The following is a 27,483-nucleotide window of genomic DNA, read 5'->3' on the forward strand; positions in this document are numbered from 1 at the left end:
TGTGCTTGGTTGGGAGGTGGTGTAGAGTGGAGAATGTGCTTGGTTGGGAGGCGGTGTAGAGTGGAGAATGTGCTTGGTTGGGAGGTGGTGTAGAGTGGAGAGTGTGCTTGGTTGGGAGGTGGTGTAGAGTGGAGAATGTGCTTGGTTGGGAGGTGGTGTAGAGTGAAGAATGTGCTTGGTTGGGAGGTGGTGTAGAGTGGAGAATGTGCTTGGTTGGGAGGTGGTGTAGAGTGGAGAATGTGCTTGGTTGGGAGGTGGTGTAGAGTGGAGAGTTGCTTGGTTGGGAGGTGGTGTAGAGTGGAGAGTTGCTTGGTTGGGAGGTGGTGTAGAGTGGAGAATGTGCTTGGTTGGGAGGTGGTGTAGAGTGGAGAATGTGCTTGGTTGGGCGGTGGTGTAGAGTGGAGAGTTGCTTGGTTGGGAGGTGGTGTAGAGTGGAGAATGTGCTTGGTTGGGAGGTGGTGTAGAGTGGAGAGTTGCTTGGTTGGGAGGTGGTGTAGAGTGGAGAATGTGCTTGGTTGGGAGGTGGTGTAGAGTGGAGAATGTGCTTGGTTGGGAGGTGGTGTAGAGTGGAGAATGTGCTTGGTTGGGACGGGAGGTGGTGTAGAGTGGAGAATGTGCTTGGTTGGGAGGTGGTGTAGAGTGGAGAATGTGCTTGGTTGGGACGGGAGGTGGTGTAGAGTGGAGAATGTGCTTGGTTGGTACGTGGTGTAGAGTGGAGTCTGTACTTGGTTGTTACAGGAGGTGGTTTAGAGTGGAGTCTGTACTCAGTTGGGAGGTGGTGTAGAGTGGAGAATGTGCTTGGTTGGTACGTGGTGTAGAGTGGAGTCTGTACTTGGTTGTTACAGGAGGTGGTTTAGAGTGGAGTCTGTACTCAGTTGGGGGGTGGTTTAGAGTGGAGTCTGTACTCAGTGGGGAGGTGGTGTAGAGTGGAGAATGTGCTTGGTTGGGAGGTGGTGTAGAGTGGAGTCTGTACTTGGTTGTTACAGGAGGTGGTTTAGAGTGGAGTCTGTACTCAGTGGGGAGGTGGTGTAGAGTGGAGAATGTGCTTGGTTGGGAGGTGGTGTAGAGTGGAGAATGTACTCAGTTGGGAGGTGGTGTAGAGTGGAGAATGTGCTTAGTTGGGAGGTGGTGTAGAGTGGAGAATGTACTCAGTTGGGAGGTGGTGTAGAGTGGAGAATGTGCTTAGTTGGGAGGTGGTTTAGAGTGGAGTCTGTACTCAGTTGGGAGGTGGTGTAGAGTGGAGAATGTGCTTAGTTGGGAGGTGGTTTAGAGTGGAGTCTGTACTCAGTTGGGAGGTGGTGTAGAGTGGAGAATGTGCTTAGTTGGGAGGTGGTTTAGAGTGGAGTCTGTACTCAGTTGGGAGGTGGTGTAGAGTGGAGAATGTGCTTGTTTGGGAGGTGGTTTAGAGTGGAGTCTGTACTCAGTTGGGAGGTGGTGTAGAGTGGAGAATGTGCTTAGTTGGGAGGTGGTTTAGAGTGGAGTCTGTACTCAGTGGGGAGGTGGTGTAGAGTGGAGAATGTGCTTGTTTGGGAGGTGGTGTAGAGTGGAGAATGTGCTTAGTTGGGAGGTGGTTTAGAGTGGAGTCTGTACTCAGTTGGGAGGTGGTGTAGAGTGGAGAATGTGCTTAGTTGGGAGGTGGTTTAGAGTGGAGTCTGTACTCAGTGGGGAGGTGGTGTAGAGTGGAGAATGTGCTTAGTTGGGAGGTGGTTTAGAGTGGAGTCTGTACTCAGTGGGGAGGTGGTGTAGAGTGGAGAATGTGCTTAGTTGGGAGGTGGTTTAGAGTGGAGTCTGTACTCAGTGGGGAGGTGGTGTAGAGTGGAGAATGTGCTTAGTTGGGAGGTGGTTTAGAGTGGAGTCTGTACTCAGTTGGGAGGTGGTGTAGAGTGGAGAATGTGCTTGGTTGGGAGGTGGTTTAGAGTGGAGTCTGTACTCAGTGGGGAGGTGGTGTAGAGTGGAGAATGTGCTTAGTTGGGAGGTGGTTTAGAGTGGAGTCTGTACTCAGTTGGGAGGTGGTGTAGAGTGGAGAATGTGCTTAGTTGGGAGGTGGTTTAGAGTGGAGTCTGTACTCAGTGGGGAGGTGGTGTAGAGTGGAGAATGTGCTTAGTTGGGAGGTGGTTTAGAGCGGAGTCTGTACTCAGTTGGGAGGTGGTTTAGAGTGGAGAATGTGCTTGTTTGGGAGGTGGTTTAGAGTGGAGTCTGTACTCAGTTGGGAGGTGGTGTAGAGTGGAGAATGTGCTTGGTTGGGAGGTGGTGTAGAGCGGAGTCTGTACTCAGTTGGGAGGTGGTTTAGAGTGGAGAATGTGCTTGTTTGGGAGGTGGCCTCTCCTGTCAGTGCTGCCCTCCAGTGTTTGACTGGAAGATTGACAGGCTGCATTGCCGGGGGCTGTACCATCAATTTGCGTGTTGCTCAGGGACTTGGACTATACACATGTTTTCTTGCGTTACAATGTGTGTTTTTTCTCTCTTGCCATTTTGAATGTATGTTATTCACCTTGGCCCCAGAGGAACACCATCTCATTTGATTGTATCCATGTATGGTCTGAATGATAATTAAACTTGATTTGATATTTTCTGGAGTTTTGAACAATAGCGTACTTTCAGTTTTACAGCAGCAGTCATTATCTACAAATCCAACATTTTCTTTTATTTCTGTTTCCACCGATGCTTGTCTAATTCAATATTTGATCTCTGTGTACTCCAGTGAAGTGCTTGAAGTCAGCATTCCATTAATGATTAGAACGTTCTTTCTCTAGCAGTATCACAACCATGCAAAATAAAATGTTACTCAATCTGACAAGAGAAAGCAAATTTGAGTAAATTGGTAAAAGTGTGAGGTTTTCTTGTCTGAGACTTGCTTGGTTAGAAAATAGAGTGCAATTGCTTAAAAGATCGAATAGTTAAGTTGAAGAAGCATTTGGATATGGGTCTGAAAAGTAAAAACCTGTCTAACTATAGAGGCTTCCATACCACCAAAGGCCAGTGTTAAGCAAGCACTCGGGGTATTGAGTGCCATGATTAGCAAAGAGCAACAGCCTACCCCAACACCTTTCAAATCATTGCTGGGGACTTAATCAGGCTTACTTGAAAGAATCACAGCCCAATTATCATCACTTGCAGCACCAGGGGTCCCAATACACGCGACCACTGTAAAACTATGATGAGGAATGACTTTCATTCCATCCTTAAACTGCATTTCAGGAAATCTGATCCTCCTCCTCCAACCTCCATATAGCCAGAGACTAAAGAGCAAGACTCCAGAAGTAAGGACAATAAAGAGATGGTCTCAGGAGGCAGAAGAGCAGTTACGGGATTGCATTGATTCGGTGGGCTGGGCTGTATTTAAGGACTCAGAGGATCTGAATGATAACACCATGATTATCACGGATTTATAAAGACAGTTGCGGATGAGTGTGTCCCCAAAAAATCGTTCAGAGTCTACCCCAACCAGAAGCCCTTAATGAATTAAGAGATCTGCAATCCACTGAGTGGTGACTAAGTACAATACAGAAGGTCCAGCTATGACCTCCGGAGAGTCACTTCACATGCAAAGTGGCAATTCCAGATGAAACTGGAATCACAGAAGGATGCTCGATGGCTGAGTCAGGGCTTGAATGCTATTACCTCTTCCAAAGTAAAACCAAGTGACACATATGACAACAAGGTTTCGCTCCCAGAGGAACTCAATGCTTTTATGCTTGCTTTGACTGACAAAACATGGAGGTACATTCACACAATCCACAGCCCCCAGCAACCCTGTGATTTTAGTCAGTGAGGCAGACATGACGAGATTCTTCAGGAGGGTGAACCCAAGGAAAGCGTCTGGCCCAGACAGGGTACCTGGCTGATTACTGAAGACCTGTGCTGATCAACTGGCTGGAGTATTCACTGATATTTTTAACCTCGGGCTGCGGCAGTCTGAGGAACCCACCTGCTTCAAGCAGGCTTCAATTATTATGGTGCCCAAGAACATGGTAATCTCCCTCAATGACTATCGTTCAGTAGCATTTACATCCATAGTGATGAAGTGCTTTGACAGGCTGGTGATGAAACATATCAACTCCTGCTTAAATAGCTATTTGGATCCGCTCCAATTTGTCTACCACCACCCATCAAAGTTGCTGGTGAACGCAGCAGGCCAGGCAGCATCTCTAGGAAGAGGTACAGTCGACGTTTCAGGCCGAGACCCTTCGTCAGGACTAACTGAAGGAAGAGTTAGTAAGAGATTTGAAAGTGGGAGGGGGAGGGGGAGATCCAAAATGATAGGAGAAGACAGGAGGGGGAGAGATGGAGCCAAGAGCTGGACAGGTGATTGGCAAAAGGGGATATGAGAGGATCATGGGACAGGAGGCCTAGGGAGAAGGAAAAGGGGGAGGGGGGAAAATCCCAGAGGATGGGCAAGGGGTATAATCAGAGGGACAGAGGGAGAAAAAGAGTGAGAGAAAGAATGTGTATATAAATAAATAATGGATGGTGTACGAGGGGGAGGTGGGGCATTAGCGGAGGTTAGAGAAGTCAATGTTCATGCCACCAGGTTGGAGGCTACCCAGACGGAATATAAGGTGTTGTTCCTCAGTTAGTCCTGACAAAGGGTCCCGGCCTGAAACGTCGACTGTATCTCTTCCTAGAGATGCTGCCTGGCCTGCTGCGTTCACCAGCAATTTTGATGTATTACTTGTAATTCCAGCATCTGCAGAATTCCTCGTGCTTGCGTTGTCTACCACCACAACAGGTCAACAGCAGAAGCCATTTCATTGGCTCTTCACACAACCCTGGAACATATAGACAGTGAAGATGCATCCATCAGGGTACTTTTCATTGAATACAGCCCCCAAAACTAATCAGTAGGCTCCAAGACCTAGGCCTCAATATCTCCTTGTGCAACTGGATCCTTCATATCCTCACTTGCAAACCTCAGGTCAGTCGGATTGGCAACAACATCTCCTCCACAATCACCAGTAGCACAGGTGCACCACAAGGCTGCAAGCTTAGCCCTCGCTCTACTCACTTTACACTTACCAGGCAAGTATGGCTCCAGTGTCGTATGGAATTTTGCTGATAACACCACTGTTGTTGCCTGAATCATAGGTGGTGACGAATCAGCATAGAGGAGTGAGATTGAACGTCTGGCTGAATGGTACCACAACAACAAAATCTCACTCAATGTCAGCAAAACTAAACTGCTTATTGATTACAGGAGGAGGTAACTGGAAGTTCATGAACTAGTCCTCACCAAGGGATCAGAGGTGGAGAGGGTCATCAGTTTTAACTTGGCCAGTGTTATCATTTCAGGGGATCTTTCCTGGATCCAGTGTCATGGCACAGAAAGCATGGTAGCACATCTACTTTCTTAGAGGCTTGTGCACATTCAGCATGTCATCTCAAACTTTGACAGACTTCTATAGATGCACGATGGAGAGTATACTGACTGATTGCATCATGGACTGGTATAGGAACATCAATGCCCTTGAATGAAAAAACCGACAAACAGTATTGGATACAGCCCAATCTATCACACGCAAAACCCCCTTCACCACTGAGCACATTTAGAAGGAGTGTGTCACAGGAAAGCAGCATCCATTATCAAGGTTCCCCACCATCCAGGCTATGCTCTTTTCCCATTGCTGTCATCATGGAGGTACAGGAGCCTCAGGTCCCACATCACCAGGTTCAGGAACCCCTCAAGTGTCAGTCTTTTGAACCAAAGGGGATATCTACACTCACCCCAACAACGAACTGATTCCACAAGCTATGGGCAACTTGTGGACTCACTTTTAAGGACTCTGTAAGTCACATTCTCAATACTTATTTTTTATTATTTCTTTTTTTCCCTTTTTTTGCATAGTTTATTGTCTTTTGACATTAGTTGTTTGTCCTTATCTGTTGTTCATTGTTTCTTTGTATATACTGGGGATGCCTGCAAGAAAAGTAAACTCAGTATAGTAAACAGTGACATATACATATTTACTTAAATAATACCTTTATTTTGAACTTTGAACTATTGGAAAGAGGATACAGACAGCAGCTCTTTCAGAAAGCTAGTATGGGCACAAAAGGGCTGAATTATGTATTATGACTCAATAAGAAAGAAAAGAGATAAAGTAAATTTGCTTAAAAACTGGTGTCAGTAAGTGTCCTACTTATCTGAACTTCCACAAGTCAACTAGGTTGGGGAGTGGAGGTACTCAAACAATTGTTTATTCTTGAAAGGAGCACATTGCATGTTTTACCAGAAGATGAACTAGACTGGCCCCTTTTGTGCCCATCTTTGTGAAAAAGGTAAGATGGATCTTTAGCTGTAGAGAAATGAAAGTTATTTGCATCACAGCAAGCGTATCAACACTTTTGAAGCAATGAATAGAAACAATAGGTGGAATACATTTGATTGTGTGTAGATGACAGCCATATGATTGGTGTCAATTGTGGAGTGTATTTATGGTGATACTGTCACTCCCACCATAAGGTATGCTTTTCTATATCCAGTCGTTTTATAGTTGGCTTAACTTTCAAGTTCCTTTAGTTCCTTCTGAATGGCCCAGAGGGTGTCAGCACTCTTCCTCAGCTGGGCCACCTCATCTTCTTTCAGGGTTTGGTTGATGACGGCAGACAGACCCTCAGCACTCAGGACACAAGGCAAGCTCAGGAAGACCTCGTTTGCTATACCGTACATGCCCTGGGGAAAGGCAACGTTGTATTGTTACAGGAGAACTCTGCACTGTTTCCAGACAATAAAGCTAGTGTTGCATATACACATGACAAATTAGGCACACATTTTTCTTTCCAACTAAAAATATATTGCAACACACACTGGAAGAACTCAGCAGATCAAGTAGCATCTATGGAAATGAATACACAGTGGACGTTTTGGGCTGAGACCCCTCTTCAGGACTGGAAAGAAAGGGGGAACACGACAGAATGAGAAGGTGGTGGGAGGGGAAGGAGTGTAGCTAGAAGTTGATAGGTGAAGCCAGCTGGGTAGGAAAGGGAAAGCGCTGGAGAGGAAGGAATCTGATGGGAGAGGAGAGTGGACAATAGGAGAAGGGGAAGGAGGAGATGATAGGAAGGTGAGAAGGGGCAAGAGGCCAGAGTGGGGAATAGAAGAGGAGGGGATGGGGAGCGAATTATTTTTGACTGGAAGGAGAAATCGATATTTATACCATCAGGTTGGAGGCTACACAAAAGGAATATAAGGTGTTGCTCCTCCGTGCCGAGAATGGCCTCATCATGGCACAAGAGGAAGCTATGGACTGGCATGTTGGAATGGGAATGGGAATCAGAAGAGCTTGACAAAACGGTCGCATTTAACCGTAGAGCAGTGTTATCCAGGAGGCAGATGAAAAGACAAACTAGGGAGCAAAATCATGGAGCAGCTCAAAGCAGCCCCGAAGCACATTAGTGTAAACAAAGCCTCACTTTTGATTTTACATCTGTGAGTCTGCAAGGAAACACATCCTCTTAGAAAGGAGGATGTATCCAAAAAAAAAGCAGGAGCATCCGATAAGCAATATGTGTGTTGAATTACACAGCACAGCTCTGCTCAATGGAAAGTCTTCAAAGTATCAATGGGTTGCTGGAATTAGTTTTCAATTGAAAGGTGTAAAGTGACAGGAGTAGTTTAACCTTAATGGATGGAATAAAGGGAACAGCAACAAGTCTGCCACCTTTTCCACACCTCGCTGATTCTCTTGATCTCTCAGTGTCAGAGTGAGGCAAACAACTAATAGTGTAGATTGTTAACTTGTCAAATTAAGGCAAAAAAAATCTAAGAAAAGAGCCACATCATGAGTAAGGTGGAAAAATATATTTTTTAAATAATAATGGCAAATTGCCCTTAAAGGATTTGGTATACAAATAAGCAAAGAGATGGAAGCTTCATCACTATGAACTGGATTAATTCCAATTTAGATACTGCATTCACTGCTGGCATCTCAGTTAGGGAAGGAGTTTATGGAAGGAATGCTGTGTAGATGCACTAATACTAAGGCAGCAAAATAATGAAAAGAAGATGCATAGAATAGGGCTTTTGTTCTCATAAATGTAGATGGCTACATAATGATCCCTCACATTTTAAATAGATTAAAGGATTATATATGACGAGGAAAGAAACTTTATTTTACCAGTATGCAAGTCCACAACAAAAAGGACACAACTTTAAAAACGAGCATCGGGGCACTAAGGGATGGTAGAAGGAGTCATGTGTTCATTCAAAGGGTATACAGAATCCAGGACAATTTCTTCCACAGAACTATTATAGTGTGAACAGAACTGAAAACTCCAAAACTACAGTTACTACACTTCGCTGGGGTAGGTTATTAAAAGTTAAGGAATTAAAGTTGATGGTTGGGTGGCAGAGATGTTATTAAACCAATTCCAATTTGGCCCATGCCTGTTTTTAGTATTTATTCAAACTCCAATGTATCAATTGGGGATAACTTTCCACTACAAGTAAACAATTTAGCTGTTACACTCAATCTTGAGCCCAGATATCTGGTGATAATTGAGCTGAGATAACAAACCACAACATACTTGAGCGCCAAAGAACTTAAAGAAGCTTTCTTTAAAGAAAAGCCTGTGCACATTGTTCTGTTATGTTGTGCAGTGTAGAGGGAGCAACAAGGACGTGTTTGACTGTGGATGGTACTATGTCACAGTTTAGCCTTAAGTCAGTGCACATTATAAGTTACTTTGGAGCCCATTCTTGCTATCACAGTTTAAGATTTGATATTATCAGGTGGCACAGTTGGTAGAGCAGCTGCCTCATAGCTCCTGGGTTCAGTCTCTGGGTCTGTTTATGTGGAGTTTGCTTGTTTTCTCTGTGACATCGGGGGTTTCCTCCTGTATCCCACGGGAATGCAAGTTGGAAGGTTAATTGGCCGAAGTAAGACCATTCGTGCATAGATAAAGAGTAGAAACTGGAGGGACTTGATGAGAATATGGCAAATATAAACCAGAGAAAATGGAATTACTCCCACAGCTAACATTGACTCAAAGGGATGAATGGTCCCATACATTGTATGAAAAGAGAAAATAATGAAATCGCAGTTGTTATCCTGCATTCAAGGGAACACCGAATTTTGGAACGGTTAGGCTCCAGACTACCCAGCACCTGAATGATTCACAATTAATAATTCTGAATCACGTCAGACCAGAGCCAGGTGATGTAGATCTGAACATGTAGGTCATCCCTAGTGGTCTATAGCTCATTCACAATTGCCAATGCATCAGTCTTTTTAAAAAGCATGACAGCGGTAGAAATTATCCTCAGCCTAATATGTTAGCTTGAACACATATGACCATTCTTTGCTGCCAGGGTAGATCTCACTATGTGTTACTGTAGGTGGAGAGTGACTGACAGACCATCCCTAGTGAAGAGATGTGCTTGTGCCATCCTCCACCTGTTTTGCAGCTTCCCATGGATAAGACTTCATCTATACGTTACTCTCCATCTCCTTCTGGTAAGTATGTCAAAATTATCAAAAGGATGCACCCTATTTCCATATTTCTTTTTGATATTAAGATGTTTGTTTTACTTTATTCTGAAGCATTTGGTATTTTACATGATTTGGAAAAGTCTAGCAGAATAAATATGATGGAGGAAGATTTGTAACTATTTACAAAAAGGGATCTTAATATAGATTTTGAAAGAACTCCCACCATATTTCAGCCAATGTTAAAAATCTTCATAACATTTCTATTTGGCCAGGCAAAAGCTTCGAATTCATTGAGTGTCAAAATCCAGAATTGTATTGGAATAAAAGATGAATTAGTCTAATGACCAATATCAGATATATTATTATAGAAAAAGTTGAGTGCAAAAGCCAAATCCTTTGGTTACGATGGAAGATATTGTGTGACATGTATTTTCAGGAGATCGTGTGATAATTGGGAGCACTTGATGAATATTTCTTCAGTATTCATATTACTCAACATTTTGGTTTAATACAGCTCTGCAAGTATTAAGGCAATACATCCCCATGTACTTTCTATGGCTTAAAGCTGCTTGGAAGTTCTGGCCTTCTGCAGAGAACCACATTAATAGTGTGGAGTTGCTCAGTGGACTGGACAAAAGGAACTACAGGTTATTTACAGATTTTGGTACTCATTGCATTCCCTTTAATCTTTTCAATTATTTAAGTATCGTTTAAACTTACTTTTTAAAATCATTTGAATTTTGAAAAATACTCAGAATATCAGGGACATGCTAAAGTGTTCTCATGTAGCTTTATGTCAAACATGTAAACACGTGACAATCCTTAAGGCTGTTTTAACATCTGCCGGACGATGCTGAGGATGTTCCATGAGTCTGTGGTGGCCAGTGCTATCATGTTTGCTGTTGTGTGCTGGGGCAGCAGGCTGAGGGTAGCAGACACCAACAGAATCAACAAACTCATTCGTAAGGCCAGTGATGTTGTGGGGATGGAACTGGACTCTCTCACAGTGGTGTCTGAAAAGAGGATGCTGTCTAAGTTGCATGCCATCTTGGACAATGTCTCCCATCCACTACATAATGTACTGGGTGGGCACAGGAGTGCATTCAGCCAAAGACTCATTCCGCTGAGATGCAACACAGAGCGTCATAGGAAGTCATTCCTGCCTGTGGCCATCAAACTTTACAACTCCTCCCTTGGAGGGACAGACACCCTGAGCCAATAGGCTGGTCCTGGACTTACTTCATAATTTACTGGCATAACTTACATATTACTATTTAACTACTTATGGTTTTATTACAATTTAATTATTTATGGTGCAACTGTAACGAAAACCAATTTCCCCTGGGATCAATAAAGTATGACTATGACTATGTTATAGCCGGGGGTGGTAATGGGGGACAAGCTCCCACTATCTATTAAATGTTCCCAATGCCATGCGCCTCAAATAACCTCTGACAACCAAGTTCACCTCCTGGCCTTCACATGTGGATTAGCTACTAAGCCCGGCAGAATTGTTCCTACTGACAGGAGAAGGGGCAAAGGTAGGTTACTGGCACCTTAAAACCAGTCGCTTAGGGCAGATGGAGCTCATCAGTGCGTTTAGCAGATCATCTAGAAGAAGAAAACTCGAATCTCAAACCTCTGCTGCCTTGCAGCTATATCCACTCATAGGAAAGGCTTCAGGAGTAAACCCCAAGGGAAAAATCCCGAGCTGGAGTCACTAAGGCAGTCCTACATTGAGTTCGATGCTGACTGGACACTCCTGTGATGCTGCTGGTACCAAACTGTGTCGGTCTCTGCTGTTCCTTTGGGTTCAGCAGATACATGGAGAGGGGGAGCTTGCTACATGGGCACCAGCTTGCCCTCCATAGTGTACTGGCCAGGCTTGCGTATCTATAGAGCTAGGATGCAATATCTATGGTCAACTCTGACTGATAGAGGCTTTCACTCAATCATGAAGAAAGCAAATAATGCAGTCAGCATCTACTTGTAGCAAGCGGGACAGACAAGTGGCAATACCCAACGGTGACAGGAAGAAAATCCTCACTGAGTTACGATTGTAGCAAGGCTTACTAAGAAACCATACTGACAAGGAAGATCACCTGTTAGTATTTATCATATGATAACCATATGTTACTTCACATTTCAGCAATTAATGGTTGGAGATCCCAATACTGACAAATAGTCACTCAATCAAATCACCTAATTAAACAAATTACTGAGTTATCCAGCAAGGTTTCATACCTTCACCATAGTGGACACTGGGTGAATTCTGCTCAGATTTTTCACAATGGATTCAACTAGTTCCGCAACACTGAGGCCAATAGCCCAGTTGGTGTAACCCTTCAGCTTAATTAGCTCATAGGCACTAGAAAAGATCAAAAATTATATCAGGCATTTATGCATCCAATAACAGGCTCAACTAAAAATGAGAGAATTGCATAATAACAATTTTATTTATGACAAACTAGAATTAATGATGTTTTTCTGTACCATTTAGAGTACAAAACTTCATACAGAATAACTAGCTGGGATGCAAAATCAGTGTCACACTGATTTTATATTGTCCTGTCTACAGTGAAATTCTAAGAAAGAAATTCATAAATGTACCAATAGTAGCTGCCAACATCCAGATCAAGGGCCCCTGCCATCCCGGCCATGCTCTCTTCTCACTCTTACTACTGGGTAGGAAGTGCAGGGGCCTTAGATCTCACACCACCAGGCTCAGGAACAGTTATTACCCTCCAATCAACAGGCTCCTGAACCAGCCTGGGTAACTTCACTCACGTCAACTCTGAACTGATTCCACAACCAACAAACGCACTTTCAAGGACTCTACACTTCATGTTTCCACATTTATTTATCTACTTGCACAATTTGTCATGATGGTGACATGTGCATAGCTTGATAACACATTTACTTTGACTTTGAGGTACATACATATTTTGATAATAGATTTATTTTGACTCTGGAAGTTCACTGCTGTTTGTGAAGCATCATCAGGTTATACAAACACCAGTCTTCTGTACTGGAATCTATCATAACGTTTTACTACGCTGAATTGATTACAATGATAATAGGTGTTGACAGTTTAACGCCTGTTAAGAGTGATTTTTGGGTTTAGGTCATTTACATTCAGCAAATGGCTTTGGCCACCAGTCTTCTGTTCCTTGAAAATGTATTCTGGATTTAATTTGGAACAATGCATTCCTAGAAGCTGTGAATCCCAGTCCACAGACGCTGCGGGCATCTGTGGGATGGATGCGAATCAGAAGGTGCGAAGTTTGTATGTAACTTCAAAAGAAAAGCATTGTCTATATTTTGTAAATATGGAATTGTCCTTTGTGTTTAGCAAATAAATAACGAGCCCCACGTTGCGCCAGCAGATCTTTCTACCGAAAGGGCGTCTCCGTATGATGCCTGCTGTACCTTGTTTTGTCGAATAAAGAAGCTGCTTTGTATCTAGCAGTTACTCTCTCCGGCAATTTCATTCATGCAACAACATTGTCCATCTCAGCAGCATTCAATACAAAATTTGTGACATCCATTAAGGTTCCGTAATCCACACTTTCCTCACCACCAACACCATATTCATGTTGTGACTCTGAAAGATTTTGCAAACAGTCTGGGTTTCATGTGATCACAAACTTCCTATCCTTTGTAAGACTTTGCTGGCACCCACATTTGGGAGAACCACAGCCGAAACATATAGTTTTATAATTTAGCATCGGGCCACTGGAAGAACGTTTTCCTTCAGCAACGTGGCTGAAATGTGGAATTCCCTATGCCACAGTTTTTGATGCTGAAACAATTAGAGCTTTCAAATCTGTAACTGACAGGTTTACTTTGCGAGGGCAAGGACACCTAGGGAAATTAAGTAATAATAGTCAAAAATGCGGATTTTCAAATCACCAATAGAACATTAAAACAGTGGACCAGATTTGATTGGCTGACCAACCCACTCCTGGTCCATACTTTACAATAACAAATACAATTCGCTACATTGAGTACACTGAATCTCCTGGAGTGATGAAAGATATTGGATAAATTACAGACCCTTTCATTCTTTTTTTTAACTGGCAAATTTAGTTATTGTTTTCCATTTCTAACTTTGTGCATGGGCACAACAATATACATTAATGAAGTTACCTATAAAGCTATTTTCGAATCTGGCTATTGTCTAGAAATTATCGTGCAGTTTAAGTGATGAACTAGACATGAGCAGCAGTATGCTACCAACATACCATTTTGATTGTTCAATCTCCAGTTGAAAACAAGGTCCAAAGCATCACACATTTTCAGAAGTGTAAGTGTACACCCAGTACTCATTTCAGAGGTTGGTGCTGTGGGTAGAGTACGTGGGGTATCAGTGATTGACAGAAAGAGAGAGGAGAGCAAGTTGGTGACTGCCTGTTGGGCATTTGGGGCAGGAGTGGAATCTGGGGGGCAGACATTTTAATTGTGGTCAGGTTGGAAATCAATTGCAGGGTAGAGTGGGCAATAGATCAGTGTGATAGAAAATTGGAGGTGATCAGTAAAGTAATAAAGGGTGATCCCTAGGGTTAGAGCAAACCACACACATGCGCTGAGTGTCCACCAGGACAACATGGTCCAATTCCCTGCAATGCTCCAAAGCAGCACTGTAAGGGGTGTGATGTCCTCCAGTGCATCTGAAATTGGGTAGGGCACAAAGGAGACTCATGCATTATCAGATATCTGGAGTTGTCTAATGCTGAAAAAAAAATGCAACTGGGTTTCTAGATAGCTATCTTTTAGTAAAGTGCTGCTCTTGACAAGAAACCGTTTTAAAAAACCTTTCTAATTTTTTATTGTGTCAATGCATTTTTGTGATGCTTGTTTAAAGCATTTCTTAATCCCAATGAATTTGGCTTGTATCCAATTCATTTCCAACAGCACCTGATGCTAATCTTTACACTTAAACATTAATGTGTACCTGTCCACAACCATCTTATGCACTTCCTTCCAGTCCTCCTTGTCCTGGGCAGTTCCAATTTCAGGATTCAGTTGCTGCAACGCAACTCCCGCCACATTGACGCCGCTCCAAACCGGAACTATAAAAGTAAAGCATTGGAATGTAGACCAACCGGTTCCGGAGGATGATGGGCAAAACACCAAAAAGCTGCTGTGTGCAATAGCTAGTGTTACATGTGTAATGATACATACAATATATCACATTCAACTTTAACAACTTTGTGCAAATATTTGTAATTGGAGCAACTGAAATATTTGATTAGATAGTGAGCAACTAATCAGCTTAGCAAATCTTATGCTAACAAAGCGAAAAAGCTGGATTGCAGATGTTTTGACAGCATTGCAAAATGCACTCCATTGGTTCCTATATAATCAAGTCCATGTAATAATAGGATTAAAGTAACATTTAAACCACATTCTGTTTTAACTCTTTGAATACGGTTACTGGATTAACCAAGTTGAATGCACACAGCACTCAATAGCTTTACCTTTTTGGAAATAGTTTCATCTGTGCACCCCACATGAACTCCCCACCTAAAACACATGTGTAAATGGAGGGCTGGAAGTTTGGAGTCATCAGGAACAAACATCAGTTCCAAGTGAATAACAAGGGTGGGTTTGACTGTTCCAACAGCCTGGGTTCCTCAAGATCAACAGGGTTAGAAACAATTCAGTTCGATACAACTGAAGTGTGCAATGCCCATCACCTAGAGTAATTTGGTGACATATACTCCAATCACCAAGCCTTACCGCTGGAATCTCCATGTTCACCGAGCACCCACCCATGGCAACTGGATGGGTGGAGACCAAGTTTCTCAGCCATCAGGTAGCGGAATCTGGCAGAATCCAGATTGCAGCCACTGCCAATCACACGATTCTTCGGGAAGCCACTAATTTTCCAAGTTACATAGGTTAAAATGTCCACTAGAAACAGAAACAACAAAAAAAAATGGTTTGTACTGTGATCAGCTGTAGAACAATGACTCAGTTCAACTATAATATAGCCAGCAGCAATACCTCATGAGGAGCCTGAGGATATCTGGTAAATTTCCAAAGACTCTTAAAAAAAAATCTACAGATATACTCATGGAGAGCATTCTGACTGGTTGTATCACTGCCTGGTATGTAGGTACCAATAGGATTGAGAAAAGCTGCAGGGAGTTGTAAAATCAGCCTCCCACCATTGAAGACATCTTCAAAAAGCCATAGCTCAAGAAGGCAGCATTCATCATTAAGGATCATCAGCATCTGGAACATGCCCTCTTCTCGTTACTACCATTAGGAAGGAGGCACAGGGGCCTGAAGATGCACACTCAATGTTTTTGGTAGATGATTCCCCTCCACCATCAGATTTCCGAATGGACCACGACCCCTAACTCACGATTATGCTCTCTTTTGAACTATTTATTTCAATATATTTTTTATTGTAATGTACATTGCATTTTATGTATTGCAGTGTACTGCTGTTGCAAAACAAGAAGTTCACCATGTATTTCAGTGATGGTAAATCTGATTCAGGGTTAATGAACCATGTTTCGCTGTTCTGATAACTTTTAGTAGTAGAAATTTGACTGAATAGAAATGATGGATATGGAAATTCCCAATTTGTCCTCCTGTCTGCTGAAAGGGGTTACCTTTGGCTTCAATTTGTTAAAAGTTTATATGATTTACAAGATCTAATTGGTGTCAGGTAGAGAACGGCTACTTCTGCCTTTAGAGTTTGTGGATGAACGTCCCCTAATACCGGAGCATACAATTCTGATTGCAGTTCCACTGAATGAGGGCTTCAGCGATGGCGATAATCATCTTTGTGCCTTGTCTGGCACACAGAGTGGATGTGAAAGATGCGATTTTGAAGCACACTGGAGCTTTTCTTCAATGCCTCACCTCCTCCACCAACATTACTCTAAACAGACTTACCAACAATTTATGCTGCTTGGGGAAGAGTTGGCGGAAAATGCGGGCAGAATAAAATGTAATTAGTATGAATTGATGCACGATGGTCGATATGCACTTGGTTGGACAAAAGATTCCCCACTGTATGTCTCTTCATGGTATCTTGCACATTATCTGCCGCACTTCCTTTCATTCGGGCAATGACTACATTGTAACAGCAGGAAGTTAGACACTCCGTACAAGCAGCTGCTGTGCGGCAAGCATTATAGCTACCAAATCTGAAAGAAACACGTCCGTTAAAAAGTTCTGTAAATACCTGGATTGGAAACCACAATGATAGTGCAGTTGGGGCTGTATTTTACAATCTGGGGGATGATGAATTTGAAGATGTTGACATTTCTCTGGACCAGGTTGAGTCGACTCTCGCCCTCCTGCTGACGTGCCCCAGCAGTAACAACAACCACCCGGGAATTTGCAGTGATGGCATAATCTGTGCAAGAGAGAGACCAGAAAGTTCAGTCACAAGCGTGAAAATTAACAGGTGAGCTACGAACTGGATGTACTGAAACCTACCCTTGTAATACATTACGGAAGAACAAAAAGATTGTAAGTAATTTGTGCATTCATGGTGACACAGTTAGTACAGCACAGCTCCAGGCATGATCTGGTGCTGTCTGAATGGAGTGTGGACAATCACTACAAGTGGGTGGAGTCCCTCCAGGTTTCCTTTCACTTCATAAAGACGTGCAGATTGATGGATAATTGACTACCACAAACTATCTTGAGTGTGTCAGAGAGTGGTAGAGTCGGACAGGAGTTATTGTATGCAGAACACAGAACATTGCAGCGCAGCACAGGCCCTTGGCAATCATTGCGTCAGGATATTTGTTGGTGACGCAGTGCAAGGTACAATCAGCACGAAAAGTCATTCATTGCTAAGCAGCGCCAGATTTAAAAAGAGCTATGGTGCTTTCAGGACTTCTCAGCAAAATACTAACGATCTATTTGGTACTCAACAGGGTAAAGAAAACGAGGTGTAATCAGAGTGGCTATTGTGGGAGCGGACAGTGTATGAGTGGATAGTGTTAGAGCATTCAGGCATTGTGCTCAACAGGCTTAGGCAAGCACAGGCTGAGATTCCATGTAAATTTCTAGTAGTGTTTTCTTTCCCCTGTTAGTATATATCTAGTGCACTGAGAAGTGATCCAGAGTTAGTGATATGTTCCTTATGTGAGATAAGGGAACTTTGAGAGACCTCCAGTCTCTTTGATAACTACATCTGCACGAAGTGCATTGAGCTGCAGCTCCTTCAAGATCGTGTTAAGGAACTGGAGCTGCAGCTGGATGACCGGCGGGAAAATGAGGAGGTGATAGACAGGAGGTACAGGGAGGCAGTCACTCTTAACTGTATGTGAATGCACAGAGTATAAAGAGTAAGGTAGATGATCTTGTAGCGCAGTTAGATATCAGCAGGTGTGATGTTGTGAGTATTGTTGAGTCGTGGCTAAAAGAAGATCATAGTTGTCAGCTTAACATCCAAAGATACACATTGTTTCAAAAGAACATGCAGTTAGGCAGAAGGGATGGGGTGCTTCTGGTGGTAAAGAATGAAATCAAATCCTTAGAAAGAGATGACAGAATTGGTAGATGTAGAGTCATTGTGGGCAGAGTTAAGAAACGCAAGGGTAAAAAGACCATGACGGGAGTTATATACAGAGCTCCAAACAATAGCCAGGATGTTGGCTACAAATTACAACAGAAGGTAACTAAAAAAGCCATAAAGAGGGAAAAGATGAAATTTGAAGGTAGGCTGGCCAATAACGTAAAAGCTGATACAAAAAGATTCTGCGGAATGCCAGAAATGCCTTGGTGCCAGGGGGAAGAAGTGAGCATCACTGCTATTACTAAGGAGAAGGTACTTGGGAAGCTGAAAGTCTGAAGGTAGACATGTTGCCAGGACCAAATGGACTACACCCCGGGGTTCCAAAACAGCTAACTGAAGAGATTTTGGAGTTATTAGTAATGATCATTCAATAATCACTAGATTCTGGAATGGTTCTGGAGGACTGGAAAACTGCAAATATCATTAAGAAGGGAGGGAGTCAGAAGAAAGGAAATTATAGGCCAGTTAGCCTGTCTTCAGTGGTTGGAAAGATGTTGCAGTCTATTATTAAGAATGAGGTTTCGGTGTACTTGGAGACACATGACAAAAATAGGTCAACATCAGCATGATTTGTTTAAAGGGAAATCTTGCCAGACAGATCTGTTGGATTATTTGAGGAAATAACTGGCAGGATAGACAAAGGAGAGTCAGTAGATGTGGTTAACTTGGATTTTCAGAAGGTATTTGACAAGACACTGCACATGAGGCTGCTTAACAAGCTAAGAGCCCATGGTATTACAGGAAAGGTACCAGCATGTATGGAAGATTGGCTGACTGGCAGTAGGCAGAGTGGGAATAAAGGTGGTCCTTTCTGGTTAGATGCCAGTGACTAGTTCTGTTCTACAAGGGTTGATGTTGGACTGCTTCTTTTCACGTTATACGTCAGTGATTTGGATGAAGGAATTAATAGGTTTGTGGACAAGTCCATGTTTGCTGATGATACGAAGATAGTTGGAGGGACAGGTAGTACTGAGGAAGCAGGGAGGCTGCGGAGAACATAGACAGATTATGAGAATGGGAATGGAAGAGGCAGATAGAATATAGTGTAGGGAAGTGCATGGTCATGTGCTTTGGTAGAAGGAATAAAGGTGAGTTCTATATTCAAAATGTGGAGAAATTTTTTTAAAAAATCATAGACACAAAGGGACCTGGGAGTCCTTGTGCATGGCTCCCTAAAACAATCTTGAAGAAAGATCTCAGCCCAAAACATTGACTGTTCATTTCCATGGATGCTGCCTGACCTGCTGAGTTCCTCCTGCACTTTGTCTGTGTTTCCCTAAAAGTTAACTTGTAGGTTGAGTCGGTAAGGAAGAGAAATGCAATGTTAGCATTCATTTCAAGAGAAGTAAAATACAAAAGCAAGTAAGTAATGTTGAGGCTTTATAAGTACAGTATTGGTCAGGCCACAACACTTGGAGTATTGCGAGCACTTTTTGGCCACTTATCTAAGAAAAGATGTGTTGGCTTTGGAGAAGGTTCACGAGCATGATCTCAGGTATGAAAGAGCTAACATATGAGGACATTTGATTGCTCTGGGCCTGTGTTTGCTGGAGTTTATAAGAATTAATGGGATCTCATTGAAAGTTGAATCAAGTTTATTGTCATCTAACTATATACCTATATATAACATATATAACCATATAATGTATGTAGAAATGAGATAACTTTTTTCTGAACCAGGATATTCAAATATCACATATAGTAAGGCCTAGATAGAGTGGATGTGGAGAGGATGTTTCCTACAGTGAGAGCGCCTCAGACCAGAGGTCACAGCCTCAGAGTAGAGGGACATCCATTCAAAACAGATATGAGGAAATATTTCTTTAGCCAGAGAGTGGTGAACCTGTGGAATTCACTGCCACAGATGGCTGGGCAAGCCAAGACATTGGGTACAGTACTTTTAAGGCAGAGTTTGATAACTTCTGGATTAATCAGGACATCAAAGGTTATGGGGGGAGGGGGAGAAGGCAGGTGAATGGGGTTGAGAGGAATAATGAATCAGCCATAGGGAATGGCAGAGAAGAATCAATGGGCCGAACGGCCTATTTCTGTTTCTATATCTTATGGTCTTCAGTCTACAGTGTTTATACCAACCTTTCAACCTATGTTAAGATCAATCTAACCCTTCCATTTTACATAGTCCTCCAATTTTCTACCATCTGTGTGCCTATCTAAGAGTTCTTTAAATGCCTCTAATATACCTGCCTCTACCACCATCACCCTTTGGGTAAAAAGCTTCCCTCTGACATTTGCCCAATATTTTCCTCCAATTACTTTAAAATTATGTCCCTGTGTATTAGCTATTTCTGCCCTGGGAAAATGTTTCTAGCTATCCTCTCAATATAGACAGTAGACAATAGACAATAGGTGCAGGAGTAGGCCATTCGGCCCTTCGAGCCAGCATCGCCATTCACTGTGATCATGGCTGATCAACCACAATCAGCATCCAGTTCCTGCCTTATCCCCATAACCTTTGATTCCGCTATCTTTAAGAGCTCTATCCATCTCTTTTTTGAAAGCATCCAGAGACGTGGCCTCCACAGCCTTCTGGGGCAGAGCATTCCCTATATCCACCACTCTCTGGGTGAAAAAGTTTTTCCTCAACTCCGTTCTAAATGGCCCACCCCTAATTCTTAAACTGTGGCCTCTGGTTCTGGACTCTTAACATCTTGTACACCTTCCCCAAGTCACCTTTCATCTTCCTTTGTTCCAAACAGAAATACCCTGGTTCACACAACCTGTCTTCATAAGACATGCTCCCTAGTCCAGAGTATTCTGGTAAATCTCCTTGCACCCTCTCCAAAGCTTCCACATCTTCCTATAATGAGGTAACCAGAACTGAACACAATATTCCAAGTGTAGCCTAGAAGTGCAACATTACCTCTTGGCTCTTGAACTTAATCCCCCAACTAATGAAGGCCAACACACCATACACCCTCTCAACTTGCCTGGCAGCTCTAAGGGATCTATGGACCCGGACCCAAAGATCCCTCACTAAGTGTTTAATGGGCACTTTTAACTGGGTTAGCTTGATTCTCTTTTGCATAACTCTATGACACAATGATCTTTATTACCTTTGTTAGCCATAATCTTTGGAGTTTTAAGGAACAGACTACCATGAAGAAGATCCATCATTTCTCCTTTCAGTTTGTCTTCCAGAACATCAACCAAAGCCATCTCATCAGTAAGCTCCTGAGAAAGAAAGTACTGTACTGTTACATGGTGATTTCTCCTTATACTCCACCCCAGTATGAGCATATTAGGCAATAGGAATAATTGGAATCAGCAGAAGTAGTTGTCTGACCCCTCAACCTTATTCACCACCATTAAGTATCCAATAGTTATGTTTTATTCCTTTGGTTATACCCATTTAAGCAAACCTCCAAAAAAATTGCCATGAGAACCTAACATGCTACCAGGTTCTATTATGAAGAGATGCCTCCCCCCCACCCTCCCGAGAATCCACATTCCCCACATGCTATCTAGCAACAGTGGGAAACTGAGTCGCTGAGGAATTTACATCATGTGCAAGAAATGAAGAAGCTGAGGTTGTTCAGTTAGAAGCAAAGAGGGTAAAAGGGAGATTTAACAGAGTTGTTCCAAATTCTGAGAAATGCAAGGGCAAACCATTCCCATTTCCAGAAGATGACTCAAGACAATTGCTAAAGAGCGAGAGGATAGGAAAAGATCTCTTTCGCTCAATAATACAATACTGTGTGGATAGTGTTTCTTCCACAGGGTTACATGGAAAGAGGAAGTGATACATCTTTCATAAGGTAGAATTGTTCTCTTTTGCTTGCTATACAAGTATAATTATCTTGTGTTTTAATTAGATACCATCACAGTGCTGAATTTTCTGTTGTTATGTATCCCTAGGGGTCATATTTTCTGTGGACTGTCGCCTTAAAATGTCGGGACTGACTTTTGGACACTGTTTGAGCTGTTACAGAGAGAGAGAAGGACGAAGCCTGCCTTCCAGATGGTGTATATGCGAAATCTAAAGCGTGTTTACACTTATACAAGGACGCTTCCTGCTTGTGAGTTCCTACAGAGAGACAGCAATGAACAGCTCGTGAGTTGCCATGGTGACTGAGGATGGAGTTATTTGATAGACAATCGATGTTATGGTTTCTCTGCAGCGCATTTACTTTTTACAAGGGCAGTTATAGACACAGAGAAACGCATGCTCAGAGTCAAGATGGATTCGATCAATGAAAGACGCCAGTGAGTGAGGTCCTGGTTTAAACTTTCAGTAGCCCAGAAAGGGGTGAGTTGAGATTGATCCAGAGTATTGATAAACGACTCTCACAAGTACTGTAACTAGAAGAAATTTGCAGAGGGAAGAGGAAGGTTTGAAATAGAAGAAACCTAGTGACAAAGAGGTCACTGTTTGGACTCTCTCCTAAGTAGCCCGTAAGGGTGAGTTTGAATTCCATTTGAATACGAAGGTGTGACTGTCACTTAGTTAATCCACAGGAGTGGGTTCTCTGGTGAGGGGAAAACCTTTGTGAATACCACTTGTGTGTTACCCTTGTTTGGGTGTGGTAGTTCACTGAAGAAAGGCACCCCTGTGGCAAATCACTGTTGGAGTTATTTCGTCTGTTGTCAAACCGGATAAGTGGCTATCACAGTTGTGCGTTTGGGGTAACCTTGGGTGGAAACTACCTGTGTGTGATAATCCTTGCCTGGTTTGGTAGTTTTACCACTTGAAGACGGTACCTCAGTGATAGGCTACTGTTGGTGATAATCCATACATGGATTCTGTTTGAGTGTCCTGTGGCCACCACTTTGGGATGACTCGTAGCTGAATTCGGGTGTGGTACCACTTGTGTTGAAAGGATATTCGTTGAAGATCACTGTCGGTGATACTTCGTGTGTGGAGTGGAACAACTTCGGAGATAAAACCTACAACCCTTGTTATCTGGTATAGCTGTCATGGAATCTGTGGAATAGCGATGTAATTGCCTTCTCACAACAATCGTCTTTTGGATTACAATATCTCTCATTAATTAACCTGAGCATTGAACTGATCTATCTTACAATCCATCGTAAGACTGTATCCCTTACCACCAAAGCTTGAAGAAGTTTGGGTTTTATATTTACACACCTATATGTGCATAAGTTTTGCTAACTTGTTTGATTTATCTGGTTTTATATTACTTTATTGCATAGTTACTAATAAAAATAGTGTTAGTGAACAGAAAAAAACAGACTCTAGGTCTGTTCCATTGCTGCTGGTTCTTTAACCTGTTACGGGGTACGTAACACTGTTGAATCACAGTTAACATTCTGTGAAAATAAATCTATCATCAATTCAGACGTTGCACTATGTGCCAAGTATTTAGTATTTAAGATGGAAACTGCATTTGTTCAAAAGGACAGCCCAGGAGGCCAAACTTACCCTCAAGAGAACGCTGATAGCACAGGCCATCCCAACTTGGCCTACACCCACAATGGTGACCTTATTTCTCGAAGCACCAGACTGAGCTTGAGAGACAGGGGTAATAAGCTTCTGCTCCACGTTTGCCATGTTTCCTGACCAGGAATAAAATAATTTTTTAAAAAAGATTTTAAATAATAATATATTTTGTCTTACTTTCAAAAATATCTAAATGATCACACAAAATACTGGAAAAACTTCAGCAGGTCAGTCAGCATCTCCAGCCTGCTGAGTTCCTCCATCATTTAGTTCTTGTTGCTTGGATTTCACGCATCTGCAGATTGTCTTGTGTTTGCGGATCTAGATGATCATTTCTTTTTAGTGAATGCTGTCAAGTTTGTGAGATGACCTGCTGAAAGAAAGTGTTTGTCACCTAAACTTAAACATATTGCATTAGGGCACCACAGTAGCATAGTGGTTTCCGCGATGTTATTGGACGCTCAGGGCGTCAGAGTTCAGAGTTCATTTCCCACGCAGTCTGTAAGGAGTTTGTACATCCTGCCCATGAACGTGTGGGTTTCCTCTGGGTGCTCCAATATCCTCCCACAGTCCAAAGTTGTACCAGTTAGTAGGTTGCTTGATTACTGTCAATTGTCCTGAGATTAGGCTTAATGTTGGGGACCAGGGAACGGAATTCTTTCCATTACAGGCACATTGTCAGCACAAAAGCCCTGTCTCGCACAGCTGTACACCCGTATCAAATAGTGGTTACACCTCGGTGACACTGAAAAGGACTGGGCCACCCTGAGATTGTGAGAGGCGCTACCAATGGATAGGGGCTTTCTCTCGTCAATAAGGAACTGAAAAATTAGAAAATCTACTGCTGCTCATTCTGATAGGCATAAAACGAAATTTTAGTTATAGCACGTTCCTGCAAGTGGAAAGCACATGCCAGTTTTTCACAGCCTTGCTCCTATAGAAGAGAAGGCATTAACTACAGGACATGGGTTGGGGGGGTGGCTGCGGCAGGGAACGAGAAACCTAGAGGAATCAAAGGAAGATTTTTTTTCTTTCCCTGGGAGATGTTCAGATTGGTTGTTTGTTAGTCTTTATTTATATATAGTTCTTCATAAATTCTATTGCATTTATTTTCCTGTAGATGCCTGCAAGGAAATGAATCCCAAGGTAGTATACAGTGACATTTATGTATTTTGATAATAAATTTACTTTGACTTATATTGACTTAGAATCTGAAATGTACCTCTAGAGCTGGGGCTTAGATTCCCACAACTTTTAAGTATCTAGCTGAAGAATCCAATTACAAAGTTAATAGTATTTAGGTCAGTCAGCATGGTGGGAATGACATGTCCATTTCTATTCTGTATTACTATCACTAGAACTAAGAAAATACCTTGCCAGAACTGGCTGACTCAGGATCAGCCCACAAACTCCATCAACCTTGCCTTGGTTTTGAAAGCACAACCAGTGATAACCATTACAATGGACATTTACAAAATGGAGAAGATAACAGCATCCGTTAATCATAAGTTGGAACAATTTGATTCATACTGAGAAAAATGGTTTAACTACATAACACCTCATAGGCCTGATTTTATTCTCACAAGTCAATGAATATGTTGTAAAAAAAAAGATCAGTCCCTAAAAATAAAGCAAGCACAACCAGAATGACACCTCATGCACTGTTCAGTCTGGGAACAGCTCCGCCCTGCAAGTCCAGCCTTTCAAGGAACCAGACCGAGCATCTCTCCACACCTTTCACAGCCTGGATGTGGGAGACATTAGTGAGGGTCCGGAGAGGGCCATGAAAATGATCCTGGGAATGAAAGTGTTAACATATGAGAAGTGTTTGATGTCTCTGGGATGGTACTTAATGGAATTTAGAACAATGGGGTGGGGGGGCTCTCATTGAAAGCTCTCAATTATTGAAAGGCCTAGACGAAGTGGACATAGAAGAAATTTTTCCTATAATGGGGAGTTTGTGACCACAGGGAACAGCCTTGGAATACAAGGATGTCTTTTTAAAAGAGATAAGGAGGAAGTCCTTTAGCCAGAGGGTGGTGAATTTATGGAATTCATTGAAACAGATGGCTGTGGAGGCCAAGTCGTTCAGTGTATTTAAGTGGAGGTTGACAGGTTCATGATTAGTAAGGGTATGGGGAGAAGGCAAAAGAATAGAGTTCAAAGGGATAATAAATCAGTCATGATGGAATGACAGAGCAGCTCCGATCGGCTGGATGACTTCATTCTGCTTCTGTGTCTTATGGTCTTATCTTAACAATCAGATCTGAAATTGAGCCCTGCAACTACCAAGCATTTATTCTTCAATCATTCTGGAATAAGTGGAAAACTTGCAGCCATCAAGCTGATAATTCACCCACACAACGCATTCGACGAGCGACAGCCACTTGTTCATCTTTTATTTTGGCTTTGAAAATTTGGCTATATATAAATGACCTTGCAGAAAAGTCAACCCAAGAGAATAGCTGCAGCCGACTTCAGTGCCAGACTAGACTGAGGCAAGTTTCCAAGTCTTTATTAACTATTAATTTATTAACAAGTCTTTATTCAGTTCTCTGAATCCAGGCATCAACACCAAATTGACACGTGCGAACTGGTAGCAGCGTGCTCTCAAGTTTAAAATATTAATTATTCCGCTTCAAAAACTCTTGTCTGTACATCCCATTTTGGCCCCTGACACGTCACTTCCCGCTCCTCTCCACTAGTACTGTACCCATGTTTTAACATGAAAGCTCTGGACTTCTTTTCCTTAACCTCCCATTGAGGTTCAAATTCAATATTTTTAAAGCCCCTTTGTACTCTCGGCGTCTCTTAAGACAATACCTAATTTTAAAGCTATTTATTTTGGAGCAGCAGTTTAAAAGGGTTGTGTATCGTTAAACCGGATTTTCCAAAACGCCCGCTCAAACTGCATTCATTGGTGGGATGCCAAATTGCACACAGTCACAGAACATGTGAACTACCGTAGTCAAGATTATTTGCAAAAGTTAGGCCTTTTTTAAAGAAAAAATTCGGCTGTCAGGAATGGGGATCGCCATCCCAAAACTCGTGTCAAGGAGCACAGGAAAAGCCGGTCAAAGTCATACCTCCCCCCAAGGTGACATTCAGCGGCGCCGGCCGGCCGCCCGTCTGGTGGTCGCTGCCACGTCGTAACCTTCCCTTTAACAATACTGATTTATCCACGAACATCAATTCCAACGTAGAAATTATTTTATATTGACGTCTACAGGCGGATGCTACTTAGAAAATAAAGTGCTCCCCATTTTGCAACGTTCAGAGTTATATAAGGACTGCAATTTGACAAATTGAAAACAACTGAATACATCCTGTGTCTCGAAAAGTGACACGATGGGGAACGTGCTTTAAAGGTATCAAAAGTTATCTCTCCCTTGACTTGTATATACAATTTATCATTTTATTGCCTTCATATTTGCCACTTTCCGGTAGTCACGCTTCTTACTCAAGGTCAGAGTTACGGAGTAAGCGCTGGAGATAATTACGGCAAATAGACTGAGGAAGCCGCGGTACGGATGCGGTGTTTCACACTATTCGCCCTCCTCGGGGCAGCCTGAGAGTTTCGCATGATCCCCAACTTTAAAAGAGCGAAAAACTTCGCACTCAGGGGAAAACTTTGCGCATCCATATACCTTCAATTAAAATCCTGGCTTTGAAACACAAAAAAAAAGTACGTAGCAGAACGCTGCATACACTGCCGCGTTACCAGGGATCAGATTGCTTTTCAAAAAATTCAAGGATAAAATTAAAAATAACAAGAATATCGACATAGGCAGTGAAAACACGACCGCTTCTAAAACACGAAAATAGTAAATTGGTTGCAATATGTGCATTAAGACACATACCAAAACTGTCCCAGGACTCCTCGCTAGTCTGCCGCTTGCAGCGCCTGCTGTGCGTTTCTTTACAGTTGAGATGAACTCTTTGTTGGTCCTTGTTTCGACGTGATTGGCCAGGCACGTCACACTGAGTGAAAGGAAACCGACCCTTCACTTCCACGGATCGTGTATGCTGTTCCCCGGCTGTGGCTTCAGAGAACGGTTTGGTGTTCTTCGTGACTAATATTCCTA

The 27,483-nt window shown here is 42.6% G+C and overlaps 1 protein-coding gene across 1 annotated transcript; it reads right to left on the reverse strand.

Moving 5' to 3' along the window:
• Positions 1-5,960: 5,960 nt before the first annotated feature.
• On the reverse strand, positions 5,961-27,364 carry LOC140186738 (L-lactate dehydrogenase B chain). The gene is made up of 8 exons (XM_072241253.1): positions 27,259-27,364; positions 23,381-23,514; positions 21,054-21,171; positions 16,633-16,806; positions 15,171-15,344; positions 14,383-14,500; positions 11,673-11,796; positions 5,961-6,670 (listed from the first exon to the last, which is right to left on the reverse strand). Exons 2-8 carry the CDS (start codon positions 23,507-23,509, stop codon positions 6,497-6,499), a joined length of 1,011 nt encoding a protein of 336 aa, XP_072097354.1. The 5' UTR covers positions 23,510-23,514; positions 27,259-27,364; the 3' UTR covers positions 5,961-6,496.
• Positions 27,365-27,483: the final 119 nt, after the last annotated feature.

This window comes from Mobula birostris, chromosome 23, assembly GCF_030028105.1.
Source record: "Mobula birostris isolate sMobBir1 chromosome 23, sMobBir1.hap1, whole genome shotgun sequence".
NCBI lineage: Eukaryota > Metazoa > Chordata > Chondrichthyes > Myliobatiformes > Myliobatidae > Mobula > Mobula birostris.